This window comes from Oryctolagus cuniculus, chromosome 13 (genome assembly GCF_051225735.1).
Source record: "Oryctolagus cuniculus isolate XC-2025 breed Fujian yellow rabbit chromosome 13, ASM5122573v1, whole genome shotgun sequence".
Classification (NCBI taxonomy): domain Eukaryota; kingdom Metazoa; phylum Chordata; class Mammalia; order Lagomorpha; family Leporidae; genus Oryctolagus; species Oryctolagus cuniculus.
The window spans coordinates 51258899-51280690 of record NC_142879.1 but is presented as its reverse complement, the minus strand read 5'-3'; the positions used below and the strand labels follow the sequence as shown (position 1 = coordinate 51280690).

Here is a 21792-nt window from a genome sequence, read left to right as displayed (position 1 = left end):
TTATTCTGTTTTGCTTTGTCTGTGCATTCCATTTAACCTTGAGTATCTGGAGAGCAAGAATTACGGTGTATCAGAGTTAAAAATGCTAAAGCTCAACTGTTTTCGGTTTTCCACTGCTCTGAGCACACAAAGGGTGACACATGCCTCTCCTCCTTGCTCTGCTTAGTATCACTTCTGTGCTGAGGCTGTAAGTGCTCTTGTAGGACTCCTTTGTGTTTATGTCCATGTCACAGAGACTAAGGGGCCATCTGTTCAGACGGTGCAGGCTATGTTCCTGAGTCACTCTATGGAGCAGAGCTTCTCCAAACAGATTTAGAACATGAAACATAGCAAGAAATAGAATTGTGTTGTGTTGAGCCTCTGTATAATATTGCCATTTGTTGCTGGTCTATTTTTAACACTATCCTTAACAAAGCCTAGCAGACCACACTGTACTAATAGGCATCAGTAAATACTTTCTATGTATAATCATATCCACCTGTTTTCCTTGACTTGCGCTGTATTAGGACATTAAATCTGAGCAGTAAGTTAGTTCTATACATTAGGGAATAGAAGAAAGGCTGTGAGACTGGTTTTATTGCCAGATAAATAAATAAAATCTTCAAAAAAGCTTTATCTGAGAGGTAGAGTTACAGTGAGAGGGAGAGACAGAGAGAAAGGTCTTCTTCCCCAAATGGCTGCAATGGCCACAGCTGAGCTGATCCAAAGCCAGAAGCCAGGAGCTTCTTCTGAGCCTCCCACGTGGGTGCAGGGGTCCAAGTGCTTGGGCCATCTTCTGCTTTGTCAGGCCACAGCAGAGAGCTGGATTGGAAGAGGAGCATCTGGGACTAGAATTGGTGCCCATATGGGATAATGGCGCCACAGGCAGAGGATTAACCTGTGCCACAGTGCCAGTCCCCAGATAAAGCTTTAACATTACCATTACCATACTCAAATGATGATATTATTAAATACTTACCTATGGCTGAATCAAAAGAAATACCAGAAAGATCAAACTTTCCTAAATGAAGCATTTTCCCTAGTGAGGCAATGTTGTGAGTACTTGCTTGGGATCAGACTCTGTCTGAAGCATTTTGCATGTCTGAACGTGTAACCTTCAAACTAATGAGATAGGTACTGTTGTCATCTCCATTTCGTATAGGATCATCTTGAGGCACAGTGCAATTAATCAAATTGCATAAGGCAAGGGAAGGGGAAACTCACGCTACAGAGTCCTGTGGGGACAGTTCACATGGCCCAACAGGAGCTCCCTAGCTTCAGGGCTACTGCTCAACAATTCCAGTAGTGAAAGATGTGCTAAGCATGCAAGTCCCACCAGTGAACCAGCAGCAACCATGCCTTTCTTTCAAAAAACAATTTTCTATTAAGCTATCATCTGTTATTTTCTTCTAGTAGCTGAGTTCAGGTAATAAAAGAGAAAGGAAAGGGCATATTAAGGATTGATTTTTTTCATTCTAAATCTAAAACTTATGAACTTCAAAAGGTAAATCAAGTTAAGTACCCTGGAATTTCAGCTACCAGTATCTCAGAGAACTGGCATGGGAAATTGTGACATGGCTTGGCCCCAGAAAACTATATTTGCTCGGGAATTTCATAGATCCCAATTTGTGAAAAGTTCTAGGTTTTCAGGAGAATGTGATCTATATCCAGGTAAAAAGAATCAAAGGTAAGGAAGAAACTATTGGTGTTCCCAGAACACAGGGAACCAAATCTTATTGAGTGCAGCTGAATTGTCCTCAAGGCAAGTTTCTGTTTGGTTACTTTAGGGTGGAGGAAAGCCAGCCTTCATAAAAGCTTTTTAATTTGGAGATTTTGAAATGCAGATGGGTTACAAAGGATTTTTATAAAGATTTCTGGGCAGGTGCCGCGACTCAATAGGCTAATCCTCTGCCTAGCGGCACTGGCACACCAAGTTCTAGTCCCGGTCGGGGCGCCAGATTCTGTCCCGGTTGCCCCTCTTCCAGTCCAGCTCTCTGCTATGGCCAGGGAGTGCAGTGGAGGATGGCCCAAGTGTTTGGGCCCTGCACCCCATGGGAGTTGGCTCCTGCCTTCGGATCAGCATGGTGCGCCGGCCGCAGCGCGCCTGCCACGGCGGCCACTGGAGGGTGAACCAACGGCAAAGGAAGACCTTTCTCTCTCTCACTGTCCACTCTGCCTGTCAAAAAAAAAAAGATTTCTGAATCAGATTTTTGAAAATTAACACTTAAGAATTGGAAAATGCCTTTGTACATGAGTGTGTCTGCCTCTCAAATTCTCTTCTTCTGCCATGGACAAACTATTAAATAAGTCAATTACATGTCTGTGATCCATCTTTTTTTTTTTTTTTTTTTTTTGACAGGCAGAGTGAACAATGAGAGAGAGAGAGAGAGAAAGGTCTTCCTTTTGCCATTGGTTCACCCTCCAATGGCTGCCGCGGCCGGCGCATCATGCTGATCCGAAGCCAGGAGCCAGGTGCTTCTCCTGGTCTCCTATGCAGGTTCAGGGCCCAAGGACTTGGGCCATCCTCCACTGTACTTCCGGGCCATAGCAGAGACCTGGCCTGGAAGAGGGGCGACGGGCTCAGAATCCGGCGCCCCGACCAGGACTAGAACCTGGTGTGCCAGCGCCGCAGGCAGAGGATTAGCCTATTGAGCCGTGGCACCGGCCCAGTGATCCATCTTAACAAGATGTAATAGTAATCAAGCACCTGCTGAAGGTCCTTAAGTGTAGTAGGCACTAGGATCCCAGAATGTCTAAAGGGAGTGACTATCCTGAATGAACTCAAGGTTGCAAGGGGAACTTGCACTCATAAACAAATGCTTATTCAAAATGCTAAGGGCTATAATGAAGCATGCCCAACATAGGGATAAACGTGAGGACAGATTCGTTTGGTACAGAAGGCTAGGAACTGTCTCATAAGGAAATGCCTTCAGAAGTGCACCAGATGGGATAAGCAGTGAAAAAGTGCTCATATCGCTACAGAAAGAAGGAAAACTGTAAACAAAGGCATAGGTTTCCTTGCTGTTTTCAGGACTACATGGTTGAGGCCAGCAGGACTGAGTTGTTGAGGCAGGTGAAGAACAATGGGAAAGGGCTGGATTAGCAAGATAAGGGATTCAGCTGCTGTTCTGAGACTAGCAAGGAGATAACAAGGTTTAAATGCTAAAGAATAACATTATTACACCAGTTTTTCCAGAAAATATTTGCATTGTTTGTGCAGGTGATGAACTGGAGAAAAGAGGCATCAGAGGAAGTCAATCACATTAATAATTGTTTGCAAAATCTAGGCAAAGATAACCATGATTTGAGCCAGGACAGAGAACATGGCCCTGAGAAGCAGGTTGGGGTGGGCCAAGAGAGTTTGAGATAGTCTGGATATGGGGAGTGAGGTGAGGAAGAGTGTGGAAGATGGTTGCTGGCCTATGGAATGAGATGGACTCTATACATTCAAATCAGAAAATATTGATGAGTGTGAAGGAGAACATCAGGATACAGGTAAAGAATTTAAATCATATGAGACTTGATTGGAGAATGAACATGAACTTCCACCATTTCCGGATCTCCCTATCAAATGCCTGATGAGTGGAAGTTCTATTTGCCTACTCAGAGGTTGCACATGCACACACACAAACAACACACCAGAATGAATACGTAGTTTTTAACTGGACGTGCAGTACTGCCTGATAGTTACTCATAGATTATTTCTACTTGGATTATTTTCTACCTGTGATAGAACAACCCTACCCACTCCTGCTTGTCCATAAATCTCAGTTACTTGGATGGAAAATGGCTAGGGCTTGCTATATCCAGTTAAGGCTTGTTTGTATCGAGCTAGGGCTTGTTTGTATCTAGCTTGTCCTAACTTCCAAAGTGCTGACAGTCTTATCCATGACACGAAACAATCCTATGAAGTGTTCTTATCTCTAAATAAGTCAACGGAGGACCAGAGAAGTGAAATAACCAGAAACAGTGTCCCCAGCACTTTGTAAGACATTCCCACTGCAGTAGGATGGCATGGGATGAATTGAGTACACACAAATGAAGACCAGGATAGGTCCAATGCAAAGTGTCTCCACTTTTACATTTCTCAACACTTGACAAACCTTGGACAGTTCAATCTCCCCTGCCCCCTCTGGTTTCCTCTTTCAAACCACAGCTGAGCTAAGTGAATCACATGTCACCTACTTCCAGGATAGGGAAGCCTGAAGCCAACGGAAAGCAGATATGAGCACCTGAGTGGCAGAGACGCTGCACGGAAGAGATTTGTGTTCACACCAAAAGACAGAAGAGCACAATGTCTCTTTGTGGCCATCCACTAAAGGGGTTGGTACAGCTTTCATGGGAAGTTTGACCTAGCCCAGCACCCTCCTCTCCTGCCCTCTGTTCAGTACTAATTGAATGACAACTGTGGGTGGGGGAAATACCAACCTCTAGCTTCCTCTGGTTGCTTGACAGGCAGTCCAGCAGTGCAGGCTCCCACTTGCTGAGCAGTGCCGTCCAGCAGTGGGCATTCGCTGAGCCACTGTGCTCTTCACCATGACAGTCAGCCAGCGAGGGCGCTGGGCAACAGGAGCAGCCAGGGGCCGTGTCCACGGAAGGAAGCATCTCATGTTCTGGGCAGCAGCTGCTCCCCACCACCTGGGCCAAGTCTGCAGAGCCCCCAGGGGCTGGAAGACCAAAGCACTGAGAGAGAGATGGAGGGTCCTCACGGGGTGTGTCCCAGCTGGAGGCTTTGAGTTCTATCTCCCGGGGACTTTGATGAGGGGACTCAGCTTCTCTGGATGGCAGGCAACCTTCTGCTTCTCCACGTTCCCCAGCAGAGCCGAGCGACTGCTGAATGAAACTAAAGCTTGAGGCAAAGACATCCTGCGAGCCAGGAATGGCTGAAGGGGCACTGAGGCTGTTTCCGAGGCTGTGGTTGTTCCTGCTCACTTCTGTTGGTGCCAAAGAGCCTGTATCTTGGGCTCTCCTTGTGCCTTCACCACAGGCTGCGTCCTGGATGGGGCCCAGGGCCTCAGCACAGTCCATGGATGAAAATTCTTGCTGACATCCAGTGTCCACAGGGCCACATGGCCCAGTTAGCCTATCAGCTCTGAGCTGAATCCCAGAGCATGCTGACGTTCCTCTTGTAGAGGTCACAGCCCCGCCTACACAGCCCAGAGAGGTCACAGGAGGATCTGTTGTGCTCTGGGGAACAGAAGTCCCTACCTTGGGGGTTCGCCGCTGGCCACAGCTTTCAGCACTGGACTCTGAGTTGTGGGACTCCTGGATGCCTGCCCCTTCCAGGACACAGTACTGTGTGCCCACTGCTGGAGAGAGGAACCCGATCCCAGGCCCAGCTGTGCTTCTCATGTAGCCCGGCCTCCGTGCCAGCCGCCGCCTCCGAAAAGATGATGCAGGTGGTAAGTAATCCCAGCTGCCTAGGAATTAAAGAGAAAACAGCACCATGGACATGCAAACAGCACTGACTCCACTGGAACTGCACTTGGAGAACACCCTGTTATGTAGAAGCCATCTCCTGGTGCATCTGTCAAAGACAGATGCTGGCTCCATGGCCCCTGGGCCAAACCCATAAGAAAATTCTGGCAATCACCTGGAAACATCTGCATTGAACGTGTAGAAATCAGCACAGTGGCTCCCTTAACCTCCATTTAGCAGATGAGCTGGCACTGTGGTAAGTTATGCCAGCATGTCAGCATGAACACTGGAGGCACAACCTTGGCAATCCCTGAGCCCTCTAGCATCCTCCCTTTGTGTCCCAAGGCACATCAATGCTTTGTACCCCAGATCAAGTCTGGAAAGCAAACGATTTGAAACCAGAATGCAAGACTGTCGCTCCCCCATTCGCGGAGGAACGACACAGGACCCTGCGCTGTTCTTTTGTCTGCTCGGCCCTTCCCGGGTTTGCTGCTGGTCCTTCCCGGGTTGGCTGCCGACCCCTCCACCTCCGTGGAGGCGCGGCTCCCCCTGCCACTTTCCCCACTTCTGCGGAGGAGTGGCACACCGCCAGGCTGGCTCTCTTGGGGGCTGCTCAGATGTTCCTCAGGTGTTCCTGGTGCATGTTGTCTCTCTCCTCCTTTATAGTCCTCTTCCACCAATCCCAACTCTGCTGCCCACACGCCGAGTACGCTGCTCTCCTCCAATCAGGAGCAGGATCAGCTCCTGCAGCTCATCAGTCAAGTTGGCGAGAGGCAGCTGCGTAGAAGTTGTTTGGTCTCTTTCTCTCAGCGCCATATTGTGGGAGAGCAGATGCAGAGAATAAGTCTTAATTCCAGTAACTTAGTCTAGTCCGAGTTGCTCCCCACACAAGACCATGCCTCAAATTAAGATTTGATCATTTATGCATTGAATAGCATGTAAATCTTTATTATCTAGGCTATCCATGTCCTGTACACCCATTACATTGTTGTACACAATGGTTAGCTGGCTGTAGATCAAGGTATTCCTCTCATGTCACCTCACACAGTAGATTATAGGAGTTCCCCCTGAGGTGTTCTCTAAACCAAAGGCTATCTATCTTCTCCTCTTGGTTGTGCTATAGGCAGAGAAGCAATTACAAATGCTGACATCTCACAATCTGCTCCAAACCTGAATGTACTACTGGCTGACCAGATGATCTCCTGTAAGTCATTTAACCTGTCCTGAATATGAGGTGCTCTGCAGGGATGCGGACTTGAACAAGATACCACTCCTGACCCCAAAATGCTTAAGCTCTAGCAGGAGCTATCAACCACACACCCAAAAACTGTTACTGGAATCATAGGGTAAGGAGAATTCAATTTGAAGTTAAGCTAATGGAATAAACTGGGAAGCTCAGTAGGTTAATCTGGCAGTACCTGGGCTTTTAGCAAAGCAGAAAATTCCATAGTTACATGGTATGCCTCAATTTATATGTCATGCCAAAAACCACCTCATGGAATTAAAGGGAAGAATGGTGGTGTGTTTTCTGAGACAGAAGTGAAGGCTGCAGCAAATACATCTTTAATTTATATGAGCAGTGAAAGATTCCCATTGCATTTTGCAATAATGAGTGACACAAACATATCTGTGGGTCACTCAGCTAAAGAAGATCAAGACCATAAATACAGGCCTGGGGCCAGTGCTGTGGCACAGTGGGTTAAAGCTCTGGTCTGAGGCACCGGCATCCCATATGGGTGCTGGTTTAAGTCCCAGATGCTCCTCTTCTAATCCAGCTCTCTGCTATGGCCTGGGAAAGCAGTGGAAGATGGCCCAAGTCCTTGGGACCCTGAACCCACATGGGAGACCTGGAAGAAGCTCCTGTTCCTGACTTCAGATCGGCTCAGCTCCAGCTGTTGTGGCCATATGGGCAGTGAATCGGTGGATGGGAGTCCTCTCTCTCTGTCTCTACCTCTCTCTCTCTAACTCTTTCAAATAAATAAAATAAATCTTTAAAAATAAATAAATAAATACAGGCCTGATCCCATTACTCTTCTTTTAGTAACACAGAAATACTAGATACAGAACGGCAAACCTACCACCCATTGTCCGTGTTTACAAACACAAATACACACACACATACACACACATGCAACAACAGGGAGAATAACAAAGAGAAGTTTGGGGACTTGAGGTACAAGAAGAATTATCTTGTTTATCCTCAGAAACATCTAACAGAAAGTGTATAAGAATGGAAGTTAATTAAGCCTTATTTTGCTAATCCATAATTTATGATACTGTGGAACATAGATGAGTTTGGAATATACGTTCTTTACTGTTCTCCCAGACTTCTTTGTATTTGCCCCATGATTCTCATCCTCTCTCTCTCTGTTTTTTTCTCTCTCTCTCTCAGAAGAGGGAGAGAGAGAAAGACCTTCCACATGGTTGTTCAGTCTCTGAGTTGCCACAGTGGCTTGGACTGGGCCAAGCCAAAGCTGAGTGCCAGGAACCATAAGAAATCACTGCTGCCTTCCAGGGTCTGCGCTGGAAGGAAGATGGAGTCAGGAGCTGGAGATGCATATTGAATCCAGGTACTTGGATATGGGAGGCAGGTGTCTCTATATTCAGGTTAAATTTTGGCCCCTACTTTCAACTGTTGTATCATCAACAAAACATAATTTATCCTTTTCACCATGTTAAGTCTATTGTCCCATTGTATTAAGTAATTCACACTGTTGTATCATTACCATCATCCATCTCAGAAATTAGTATCTCTCATCTTCCCCAATAAAACATGGTTTCCTCATTTCCCTCCTCCCCACAGACCCTAGTACCCACCATTCTACTTTCTGTCTCCATAGATTTATTAATTAATTCAACAACCTAGGATTAAGTCTGGTCTAAAATTGGAAGTCCAACAGAAAGTACATTTTCAACAGCGCCACCCATGTGCATAAAAATCATTGTGTCTGTGTGTAAGAGTATTTGTGCAGAAATGTTCAAATACAGATGCGTATTCCATACAGCGAGAAAGAGAGAAATAGATACATTAATGCAGAGAGAGAGAGAATACTGTACAAGTGAAGCTGCTGTTCCTACAACTCCTTCCTTTCTAACCTGCCTGCCCAGCAGTTCAGTAATCTCCAGAGAATCTTGCCAGGGACTTATTAACCACTTCCATTCACAAGCTGATACTCTTCATTTCTGTGAAATGCAGATTGTCTTCCTAGGCCTGAGTATGCATCAGCTACTTTTGGTGGGCAGAGCTGTTTCACCCTGATCAAGGATTTTAGTAATCTTCAAAGCAGACTGGACTGCAGGTTCAGACTCCAGTAGCTCAGCTGGTCAACGAGAATTCTGTGAAAAGCAGAGCTCTGCCTCTGTTTGCACATCAGCCACCTAACAACCCAAATTCTACAGCTTTGACCCTCCAGGGCACAGACACCCTTCCTTTTAACTGCCTCCCCATTGAAAGGGATGGATTGCACACTGAATTGTGATTTAATGAGCCATAGTGTCAGTGCAGAGTCAATGAAACTATAAAGATTGCTCTGCCTGGAACACCGGAGATAGACACGTGCTAAATATATAAAGAAAAGTGAAAGTATTATTATCTCCATGCCACCTTTAATACTTGAATGTGGGGGAGGGGTAATTTGAGGGACCTCCAGGGTAATGTCCCATTTTTGTAACCTGGGTGATATTTGCGCAAATGCTCATTACAGTATTCTCAAACAGCACACAGAAAAATGTGTGTGTGTGTATATATATATATAAAATAAGTCTTTTAATATATAATATATATTATTATGTATTACATATGTATATTATATATACATGTATATACATATATAAGTAAGTATTCTAATATATAATATATATTATTATGTATTATATATGTGTGTATACATATATATACATTTTTCTGTGTGCTGTTCGAGAATACTGTAATGAGCATTTGTGCAAATATCACCCAGGTTATAAAAAAACTATATATGTGTGTATATATATATATATATAGTGATTTGAGGGTAACAGTACATTTCTTAAGACAAAAATTATTCTTTTACAGGTGCCAATTGTATTCTTCTCAACCAGCATGTGTGAAATCTATGTGTAATCACATTCTATAACATAATTATATATTAAGACAATTTTTATAAACATAAACTATTCTAAAATTCTTTAAAAACATTTAGTTATTCATTATATAGACAGAGAGAAAGAGACAAATATTCCACTCACTGGTTACTCCATAAACACTTCTAACAGCCTGGGCTGAGCCAGGCCAAAGACAGGAGCCTAGAATTCCAGGGGTAGCAGGGACCCAAGTACCTGACACATCACCTGCTGCCTCCCAGGATTACGTGTGCAGGAAGTTTATTGGTAGTGGGATATCCAGGACAAGAACCAGGCGCTCAGATATGGGATGCAGGCCCCTGTAGCATGACTTAAGACACTGCACCAAAACCCACTCTTCTACAACAGTTTTTTAAATCACAGTCTCTGCTCTGAAATAGCTCATGTTTTGTGAAGAAGACAGGTGTGTCAACAAGCAGATGAAGTGTACAGGGCAGGAAACAGCTCACAGAGGAAGTGACTGGAGGAGACCTGGAAGAACAAGGCTCCCAAAGGTCATTATCAGTAGAGGAAGGGCAAGTACATGGAAATGAAGTGAGTAAGGCACTGTGGGGTGCAGCCACCTCAAAGGTGAGAACAGCTGGGTCTCAGGCAGAACAAGCAGCTGTGCAGAATGAGGTGGATGCAGACTGGGAGTGGGCCAGAATGCCCCAAAGTTGGGGAAACCTGAGATGGGTGTGAGACAGGCCCCTGTGCTGGAGCAAAGAGATTTGAAACACATGGCATGGAAGTGGTACAGCAAAGAGCTGATGATCCCAATTAGGAAAGAGAGATCTTTAAGTACAGAAGCTTGGCAAAGAAGCAACCAGAAACTGGCAAAAGTTATGATTTCAGGAAGTGTTGGTTCTGGGTTATCAGGCAATGCACAACACTTCCTAGATGTGACAAAGATGAATATTTTAAATGTTGTCACTCACTTTCTTTAGCTTTTAGCCTTCAGTTCAAATGTTGAGCCACTGGAGGCCATGATTCCTAAACTTGGCTGCACAATGGAAGCACTGCAATATTTCTTAAAAATTCCCAAGTCCAGGCCACACCCAAGAGTGATGAAATCAAAAAGTGGAGTTACGGGGAACTCAGACATTACTGTTTCTTGATGCTGTACAGGTGGTACTAGTGGCAGCCAGGCCTAGGAATTTTTTTTTATTTTATTTAAGGTATACAAATTTCATATATTTCACAGATACAGCTTTAGAAACATAGTGCTACTTCCCTTCCTACTCTCTCTGATGCCAGTCCTCCCACCCTTCATCCTCCTCTTAATTGCAATCTTAATTTTTACAAAGATCTTTATGTTTTACTGTTGAAAGTTTGACTACAATGTGTCATGGTGAAGAGCTTTTCTGTTCGTGTCTATAAGGAGTTCTAAGTGCCTCGTGTACTTGAACATCCCTTTCTTTCTCCACATCAGGGAAGTTTTCTGTAATTATTTCACTAAGTGAGTCTTCTAGTTCATTCTCTCTTTCCACATCTTAAGGAACTCATAAGACCCATATGTTGAGTTGTTTGATAGTATCCCACAAATCTCCAACAGTATTTTTAATTTTTTAAATTTCTTCTTTTTTTTTGGGACTGACTGAAAAATTTCCTAAGATTTGTCTTCTAACTTGAATATTCTTTCTTCTGCCTCATCAAGTCTGTTGTAAGGCTTTCTGCTGTATTTCGTATTTGACATATTGAATTCTTCATTTCTAATATTTCATTTTGATTTCTCTTCAAAATCTCAATTTCATGGGACAATTTTTCATTCATGTCATGTATGAATTTCTTTAATTCATGGATTTGCTTCTCATTGCTTCTGAGTAATCCTATGACTAATCTTTTGAATTCCATTTCATGCATTTCATCAATCTCTTCATCTTTACATTCTAATACTGAAATGTTGCTGTATTTCTTTCGGTGGGTCGTGTTGTCTTCCTTACTCTTGTTTCTTAAGTTTCTATGTTTATTTTTAGGCGATTGTGGAAAGACTTGTTGGTTTTTTCCTCTGATGGCTTTTATGTCTGAACTATGCCTGTGTGGCTTAGTGGAATATCTGCTCTTTTAGTGAATACCCTGAAGTGTGTGCTGGATATGGCCAGGAGCTCTGGAGCGCTCCAGTGTGGGGCAAGTATCCAGGTGTCACTCAAGTTGGGGATGGCAGAGCTCTTCTTAGCAGAAAAGAGGGTATGATGACCTTTGTTTGCATAATCACACCCTCACCTCCTTTCTTCCAAGGTGATTGATGCCCCCAAGTGTTATCCCACAGTGGGTGTAATACACATGTATGCTGCCACATGATTCACACAAAGGATGTGTGCAGGCCTCAGTGTGAGCACAGATCCCACTGCAATGACCCACTGCAGGCAATCAGGGAGCTCTGGGTATGTGGAGCTGTTCACACTGATTGCCCAGAGACCTTGCTATACCCTGCACTCTCCTGTGCATTCGGAGTTCCCAAAGTCAGCCCAAAGCTCTCACAGTCTCGGGGTGCAGAGAATCCACTCCCCCCTGCTAGCCTGTCCTGTCCACCGAGAGGCAGGTGTTCCCAGAGTCAGTTGCATGTGGAAACCCCACTTAGGCAGTTTGAACCCTGAAGCCAGTGATATATTGAGAGGCTGGATCACCTCACAGTCCTGTGTGGGTTCCCAGCCCCCTGTCAATCCTCCCCACCAGACTCAAAGTCAGTAGGGGATGTGGGTTTTTCCCTCTGGTAGAATCCCTGGATCACACACATGTACAAGAGCCAGCAGCCACAGCCCCTACTCATTCCACCACGTTGCTTACTCACAGCTGGTTGCCAGGCACGTGTAAAGAGCTGCCGCTCTGCCGCTACTGCTGATAGGAAAGTGTTTTAAGAGAAAGTCCCACTTAACCCCAGTACACTTGAGATTCAATTGCATTTAACATTTTATTTATTGTTATTTGGTTATTTTTTAAAATTTTACTTGTTATACAGATTTTATATATTTCATATATACAGATTTAGGAATGTAGTGATACGTCCCACTCGACCCTGACTCCCGCCCATGCTCCCACCCTTCCACCTCCATCCTCTCTTATTCCCTCTCTTAATTTTTACAATGATCTACTTTCAGTTCACTTTATACTCATCAGCCCCACACTCAGTAGTGAGTTCAACAGATAGTAATAAGAAAACTTAAAAAAAAAATCATTCCTCAACGGTAGAGATAAGGGTTCTAAATAATCATAAAATCTCAAAATCTCAAATTCACTTCTATTATTTCATTGTTGTTACTCTACATTAGTTACCACAGATCAGGCAAAACACATGGTTTTTGTAAAGTTCCTAACAATGCAGAGGTTGTTTCTCTGTAGAATTTTCTCTTTCTACCAACCTTTTTTATCTCTTGAAATTAACAAAATAAAACTAACTTGGTGACTAATGGCTACAAATAGAGAAAGCATTTAAAATTTATCTCCCTCCCTTTATGTCCTAAGCATCTACCTCAAATAGGATTTAATCAGGCTTCAACTGCAGTCACAATCCCACTTCCCTAATTGGTGGTGAGGAGAACTGGCCCTACAGGTAGTTCAATATTCAGCCCAGTTTGTGTTGAATGATCAAGGACCATGCATGTAACATGCAGCAGTGGGATCCCAAAATGAGAAGAGGAAGTTGGTGGGAAACACTGGTGCAATCCAAATAAAATCTGTAGTTTAGTTCATTATGCCAATGCTAACTTTTGAGTCTGAATAAATGCGAGATTATATAAACTATTAGCATTAGAGAAAATTGGGTGAGGGAAATTTTGTAGTATTTTTTCAAATTTATAAAAACTACAATTATTCCAGAAGAAAGGTTTTATTTAAAAAACATGGATGGGGCTGATGCTGTGGCATAGTGGGAAAAGCTGTTGCCTGCAGTGCCCCATATGGACGCAGGATCCAGTCCCGGCTGCTCCATTTCCAATCCAGCTCTCTGCTATGGCCTGGGAAAGCAGTGGAAGATGGCCCAAGTCTTTGGGCCACTGCAGCTGTGTGGGAGACCCGGAGGAAGCTCCTGGCTCCTGGCTTCAGATCAGAGTGGCTCCAGCCATTGCAGCCATCTGGAGAGTGAACCAGCAGATGGAAGACCTCTCTCACTCTCTCTCTCTCTCTCCCTTCTTCTCCCTCTCCCTCTCCTTCTCCCTCTGTGTAACTCTTTCAATAAATAAATCTTTAAAAAATAATAATAATAAATGTGTACACCTTTTCTCCTGTTTATCAGATCTATTGCGTTTGTTTTTTAGACTCAGCTCTGAAGTCTGGGAGAGTAGAATGAAGATGTCTTCTCCCCTCCATCAGCATTCAATAGCTAATGCTGCTTGCAATTCATGCATAAAGAAAAGAATATCCACGTAAAGGTACCTCCAAAAGACTACCATGGAGGCAGAGTTCAAGGCAAAGGTCAACCAAAGTAGCCTCAACTTTGACCATGAGCCTTTTTCTATACTGATGAGGCTCCTAGGGTCCAACACAATCTACACACACACACACACACACGTACACTCACACAGTGTCCAACATGTGATCAGGTTGTGGACACATAACTTGTGCTCTCCATCAAATAATACATTCCCAACTCACTGATCCAACTCTCTGCATTTTTTTCTTTTTTGTACTGACAGCTCCTTTGCCCAGCTGAAGTGGGTGGCCGGGGAATTCAACAACCAGAGATTCATAAACTACATGGACGGGTATGCTTTGAAATGCATTGCGCAGCCTCTCTCCACTACACTATTAATTCTCATAAATGATTGTCTTTTTCTCCTCATATAAACTGCTATTCAAAATGTGATCACCATCTGAACACCCCTCAAGGGTGCTGCTAGCCACAGATGGGTGTCTCTAATGAATCTTTTAACTGCTGCCCTAATAAAATATGGATGAACCAGAAGGAGCCCTCCTCTGTAGCTATTATTTCAAAACAACTAAACAACTTAAGTTTCTGCCCTTATTTTTTGCAACAAAGAGCTGCAAACTCTTACATCCACCCAAACAAAAGATAGCTTTTTTTTCACTAGTCCATCTGGAAGGTTTGCAGTTACCTTTTTAATGCCATATTTTATGCATGGGCTTATTTTCATGGCTTTCCAAGTGCCCCACTTTGCATGACAATTTTGAGATATGTTTATTAAAAACTGATCGCAAAGTGTCAGCATTTCACACATAGTAGTACCCCAGAGACAGGAGCATCCTTCAAGTATGTCCCTACTTTGTACTAAAACTTTATAATACTCAGAATTTAATCCCACATCAAAGGTTTGTGCCACTTTAAATGCTTGATCTTAAGAAGTTATACAATTATTGCATTGCAAATGTCCTGTTTTATGGTCCTTCAGAAAAAGAGGGGAAATTCAGGTCTGCCCCCCCACACACATTTAGTGGAAGTTGATGCACAGAAATAAGAAGGAAATCAGTATTATACGACTCATGTTACAATGATCTGCACTCCCTGCCATCGTATGTTAGAAAACTGTACTGCTTTATGCACAGCATGCGGGTGTGAGCTGTAACTTAACTGGCTCTAAGATGTAGGCAAACACTGATGATAAATAAAATTGTCTCTGTCTTCACTCAAGGATTTTTTTTTTTTTCATAAAACATCTCAAGCCTTACTTCATACTGAGGCATTACCTGTAACTTCCAAGTTTTTTAAGAGGCCTTGTCTCTGTATAGGAAGCTGAATTCTGGGTGATTAATTCAACCACTGTTAGCATTTGAAGTTGATAACTGGGCAGGGGTTGGACTGCCTGAAGTTAACCTTTGCACTACTAGTGAATGCCGTGTTTATTTAAACAGTCTTACAAAGACTGTAGAGGGGAGTACTGAGGATGTTTTGAGAGCAGCCTGTTTTCAAGAACTCATTTAAATGCAAATTGCATGCACAAATCATAACAAAATCTTGCCTCTTCTGGCCTTCATAATGCTTCTTCACTATGGAATCATCTTGAACAAAGCAGTACATTTTCCTGTTCAGATTAAGTTTCCAAGGATGTTTCCATGTTTAAATATCTGAAGTGTGCTTTGGTTCTATCATTATGTTCCTCCACAGTGTAAAGTAACTACGCATCTTTACTGAACTCCTTTGGACAACTTTTATACCCAACGTGGCATATTTTATTATTTGTGAATTATTAAAATGAGATGCTAGTGTACCTACCAGTCACTGCTCTCAGATAGATATCACATAAATTCTCAGATCAAAGCCATCTTCCAGAAGAGGCATGGAGCCAGAGGTACTACTGCTCCTCAGAGGGAAAGGATTTGGGGCGTCACAATGACTCACTCTTAGATATCATGGACTGGCATGGATCAGCATGGAGTTAGGTAACTGGAGCAGTCAGACACCAAACAAGGGAAATCACTCCTGTAGTCCAAGACAGTGCTCACCAGCAGGTGAGCGTGCCCCAGGGTCCAGGGGTAAAAGAGCATCAGAGAAGGCGAAATCCCCCATTAGACACACCCTGGCCAGCAAACCGTGACATTACCCCTCTCCATGGAACTCAAGTCGCCCATCAGAGCCTACCTTTATAGTCAACTCAACACCAAAAGGAAAAATAAGGTCAGGCCATTGTGTCACAGTGGGTTAAGCCTCCACTTACGAGGTCTACATCCCAAATCTAAGTGTGGGTTCGAGTCCCAGCTGCTCTGCTTTCATCCAGCTTCCTACTAATGTGCCTGGGAAGGCAGTAGAAGATGGCCCAAGTATTTGGGCACACACCACCCATGTGGGAGACACAGACTCAAATGCAGTTCCTAGCTCCTGGCTTTAGCTTGACCCAGCTCTGCTGTTGTGGTTATCTTGGAGTGAACCAGGGGATGGAAGCCCACTCTTTCTCTCTCTTTCTCTCTCTCTTTGCGTGTGTGTGTCTTCCTTTCTCTCTCTCTTGTAGCTCTGCCTTTTGGATAAACATAAATCCTATTACAAAGAGGAGAAGAGAAGGGAAATAATTTTCAGCAACCTCAGAGTAACAAGATTTTCAGAAGCTAGAGCAAGATATCAAAGAGCTCTGAAGTTAGACTGGGTTCAAATTCCCTTCTACCCGTCATGGTTCTTGGACTGCCAATGAATAATCCCCCCCTCAAGAAACTATTTATTTAATGAGTACAAATTTGGTAAGTACATTAGGAATATAGTGATTCTTCCCATCATACCCTCCAGTCCCACCACAGCTCCTCCTCCTTTCCCGTTCCCAGTCCCATTCTCCATTAAGAAGCAACAACTGTCCCTTGACAGTCAAGACAAGGGCTGTTCAAGTCATTGCTTCTCAAAGTGTCACTCTCACTTCTACAGACTGCCTTTTAGGTGCTCTGTTAGTTATCACCATTCAGGGAGAACCTATGGTATTTTCCCCTTTGGGACTGGCTCATTTCGCTAAGTATAATGTTAATAACTTCTCTCACCCTCGTTTTCTCACCTGGGGAAAGTTCATTGTATTGTTTTCCTTGCAGGGTGGCTGTGAAGATCAGTGGTCACGCGCTCATGTTTCCCTAGGGAGAACCTATGCTCCTAGCTACTTGTCCACTGCCTTCCCTTAGCATTCAGGTGATCATACAGCTGCTCGTTTCATCCATAACAGTGGGAGCAAATGTCTGCACCGTACAGAGCTGGCTGCCCACCAAGCAGGACAAGTATCTGCTGCCTATCACTACCCTATCCTGGTTCCCAACAACATGAACAATGCATGTGTCCTCTTCCACCTTCAGTTCTCTCTGTCAGCTGTCTGTCTTCCAGCAAGATGAAATCAGTTTTCTCATTTACAATCTCACTGCAGTCCCGCCTTCCTGAGGTTACACAGCAATCACGTTGCAGCTGAGGATGTTTGCAGACAAGCCCAGAGTAACGCTACACATCAGTCCTCTCTTCTACCATGTATGAAGTTTGCCAGTTTGACATCCAGACAAAAGGCCTATAGCAACTTGAAAGACTGGATCCTGATTCTGTCAGTTCATACCCGAGAGATTGTAAACAACTTATTTACATGTCTGTGCTTAGTCTGCTCATATATGGAATGGGGATAATCTCCATACCTGGGAGGGCTGTTGTAAAGATACAACAAAGTCACCAATGTGTATATTTAAAAAAAAAAAAAAGCCTAAAAAACGTAGTACTGTATGCTCAATAAATTTTAGTTTCTTTCCTCAGGTTCTTCCATACACCTAAGGTCATCCCTGATAACATCCTGAAATTCTGATAACACTTCAGGATTTTCCTGGACAATATTTCAAAGGCAGAAGAAGCTACTGCTTCCTTTTTCCTCATTGGCTGGAGAAAAGCTGTTAATCAGTTAAAGTAATGAAATCCAAAAGTCTGCTTCATGCTTAATTTCTGGGTTGTTTTTTGCTCTGTTGTCTAAACTTCCTAAGGAGGTAAACTATAGTAAAGATGAAATAAATGTGTCAGTGTCAACACATAGTTTGGAAATATTCAGAGTCTTCTATCAGGAAAATATCAAATAACCTGTAAGCAATTTCTCAAAAAAATAAGAAACTCTTAAAGATTTAAAGATCTATATTTTCTCCCAGAATTACAGGAATCTTCTACATGTGCATGCCCTGGCCAAAACACTTCCAATTCTTCTCATTCTCCTGTGGGAGTTGTTAAGGAAAAATGCACCATTGCACTTACTTTAAACCCTCAAAATGATTTTTTCCTTCTATCTTCATTTTCCTTTTCTTTTTAGATTTTTTTTATTGTTTATTTATTTGAGAGGTAGAGTTGCAGACAGTGAGAGGGAGAGACAGAAAGGTCTTCCTTCCATTGATTCACTCCCCAGATGGCCCCAATGGCCGGAGCTGTGCCGATCCGAAGCCAGGAGGCAGGTGCCCCTTCCTGGTGCTCCTACACACAAGACCTTGGGCCATCTTCCTCGGCTTTCCCAGGCCATAACAGAGCTGGGTTGGAAGAGGAGCAGCCAGGACTAGAACCAGCGCCCATATGGGATGCTGGCGCCGCAGGTGGAGGATTAACCTACTTGGCCATGGCGCCAGCCCCCATTTACCTTTTCAGTTCCTGACCCTCCAGCTATATCCAAAGGCCTATTTCCTTTTTTAAAAAGGTCTTCCATAGCTAAAGTAAACTAGATAAGTCTGTTTCTCTCTAGAATAGACTTTAAATTTTGAATTAGCCCTGTCTTAGGAAATATGTGTCCTTTGTGTACAGCTTATTTTGAAATAAATGAGGTAACCCTGGGTAATAAAGGAGGTCACATTCGCTTTCTTTACTGGAGAAATGTGGAGATGAGATTGGTAAATCACTGTGGTGAATGTTGAGCAGTCTGAGAGAACTGGAAATAGGTCAATGGAGCAGATATAAACAAACATCCTCCCCTGTCCTAAAAATGGAAAGAGGCTATTTCTGCAAATTGAAATCCAGTGATTTGCAAACCAATGAGCAAGAAAAAGAATCCTGAAAAGTTTCTGAAGATTTATAGTAGGGTATTTGTGACCACTTACAAACAGGAAGAGACTACATGGGTATAATAACCATGTTGAACTAATTTTACTCTTTTTGAGTTTTATTTGTATTTATTTGGGCGGGAAGGGGGCTAGCTCCCACCTACGTGTTCACACCCTGAATGCCCGCAATGGCATGGGTCAGGACTAGAGCCAGAACGAGGAAATGGGCCAGAAACTCAGTTACTAGAGCCATCACCGTGGTCTCCCAGTGTCTGAATTGGTGGGAAACTGGAGCCAGCAGCTAGATCCAGGAATGGAAGCAAAGCACTTCAATGGGACACAGGTATCTCAAGTGCTAAGCTAAATGCCTGTTCTCTCCCTTCATTTTATTTAAATTGGAAATATGAAAGAGAAAAAGGCAATTGCATTTAATGACAATTCTATGCATCAAAAATCATAAATTAGGGAAAAGGTAGAAATCATAGTCATCTAGACTTTATCAAAAGGACTGCTGTAAAGATTTATGTATTGGGGCTAGCGCCATGGCGTAGTGGGCTAAGCCTCTGCCTGCAGCTCTGGCATCCCATATGGGAGCCAGTTCATGTCTCGGCTGTTCCTTTCTGATCCAGCTCCCTGCTTACAGCCTGGGAAAGCAGTAGAAGATGGTCCAAGTGCACTGCACCTGTATGGGAGACCCAGAAGAAGCTTCTGGCTCGGGGCTTCAGTCTGGAATAGCTCTGGTCATTGCGGCCATTTGGGGAGTGAACCAGGATGGGAGACCTTTCTCTGTCTCTCTCTCTCTCTCTCTCTCTCTCTCTAACATATAAATAAAATATTTTTAAAAGTTATTTATTTATTTATTTATTTTAAACTTTTATTTAATGAATATAAATTTCCAAAGTACAGCTTATGGATTACAATGGCTTCCCCCCCATAACGTCCCTCCCATCCGCAACCCTCCCCTTTCCCACTCACTCTCCCCTTCCATTCACATCAAGATTCATTTTCGTTTCTCTTTATATACAGAAGATCAGTTTAGCATACATTAAGTAAAGATTTCAACAGTTTGCTCCCACACTGAAACATAAAGTGAAAAATACTGTTTGAGTACTAGTTACAGCATTAAATCTCAATGTACAGCACACTAAGGACAGAGATCCTACATGAGGTGTAAGTGCACAGTGACTCCTGTTGTTGACTTAACAAATTTTTTTTTTTTGACAGGCAGAGTGGACAGTGAGAGAGAGAGACAGAGAGAAAGGTCTTCCTTTGCCGTTGGTTCACCCTCCAATGGCCGCCGCGGCCGCCGCGCTGCGGCTGGCGCACCGCGCTGATCTGATGGCAGGAGCCAGGAGCCAGGTGCTTTTCCTGGTCTCCCATGGGGTGCAGGGCCCAAGCACCTGGGCCATCCTCCACTGCACTCCCTGGCCACAGCAGAGGGCTGGCCTGGAAGAGGGGCAACCGGGACAGAATCCAGTGCCCCGACCGGGACTAGAACCCGGTGTGCCGGCGCCGCTAGGCGGAGGATTAGCCTAGTGAGCCGCGGCGCCGGCCTGACTTAACAAATTGACACTCTTGTTTATGGCCTCAGTAATCACCCTAGGCCCTTGTCATGAGCTGCCAAGGCTGTGGAAGCCCCCTGAGTTCACTGACTCTGATCATTTTCAGACAAGGCCATGGTCAAAGTGGAAGTTCTCTCCTCCCTTCAGAGAAAGGTACCTCCTTCTTTGATGACCCATTCTTTCCACTGGAATCTCACTCACGGAGATCTTTCATTTAGGTTTTTTTTTTTTTTCCCCAGAGTGTCTTGGCTTTCCATGCCTGAATACTCTCATGGGCTTTTCAGCCAGATCCGAATGCCTTTAGGGCTGATTCTGAGGCCAGAGTGCTGTTTAGGACATCTGCCATTCTATGGGTCTGCTGTGTATCTCACTTCCCATGTTGGATCATTCTCTCCCTTTTTTATTCTATCAGCTAGTATTTGCAGACACTATTCTTGTTTATGTGATCCCTTTGGTTCTTAGTCCTATCATTATGATCAATTGTGAACAGAAATTGATCACTGGGACTAGTGAGATGGCATTGGTACATGCCACCTTGATGGGATTGAATTAGAATCCCCTGGTATGTTTCTAACTCTACTGTTTGAGGTAAGTCAGCTTGAGCATGTCCTGAATTGCACATCTCTTCCCTCTCTTATTCCCACTCTTAAATTTAACAGCGATCACTTTTCAGTTAAGTTTCAGCACTTAAGAAGAATTGTGTATTGATTACAGTATTCAACCAAAAGTATTAAGTACCCACATGGGAGACCAGGAGAAGCACCTGGCTCCTGCCTTCGGATCAGCGTGGTGCACTGGCCGCAGCGCGCCAGCTGTGGCGGCCATTGGAGGGTGAACCAACGGCAAAAGTTATTTATTTTAAAATCATAGTTGCAAAGAGAGAAAGAGGGAGGGAGACCGGCCTTCCACTTGCCTGTTCACTCCCCAGAGGGCCACAATAGCCAGGACTAGGCTGGGTTGAAGCCAGGGGCCAAGAGCTTCTTCTGGGGCAGGGTTGGGAGGGAACTACGTCATATGAGACTGATTTCTTCAACTATATTAGGAAGATGCTTCTTTTTCTTTTCCTTTTTAAAGATTTACTGATTTATTTGAAATGCAGAGTTACAAAATGAGAAGGGGCAGAGGCCCAAGTACTTGGACCATTTTCCACTGCTTTCTCAGGTCATTAGCAGGGAGCTGTACTGGAATTAGAGCAACCAGGAATGCAGTGGGTTCCCATACTGCAGGCAGGCATCACCAGTGGCAGCTTTACCAGCTATGCCTGAATGCTGGCCACTATCAAAGAGATTTAAGGTGACCTATCTATTCCAATGTCCTTGACATTGGGACA

General features: G+C 43.9%; 1 protein-coding gene across 2 annotated transcripts in view; it reads right to left on the bottom strand.

The window, feature by feature from the left end:
* Nucleotides 1–21792, bottom strand: part of DISC1 (DISC1 scaffold protein) — a 360091-nt gene that overhangs the window by 311774 nt on the left and 26525 nt on the right. For both annotated transcript variants that reach the window (XM_008268257.5, XM_089311583.1), the window contains exon 2: nt 4408–5399. In XM_008268257.5, the coding sequence (XP_008266479.2) occupies nt 4408–5399 (992 nt within the window). The remainder of the gene's footprint in view (nt 1–4407; nt 5400–21792) is intronic.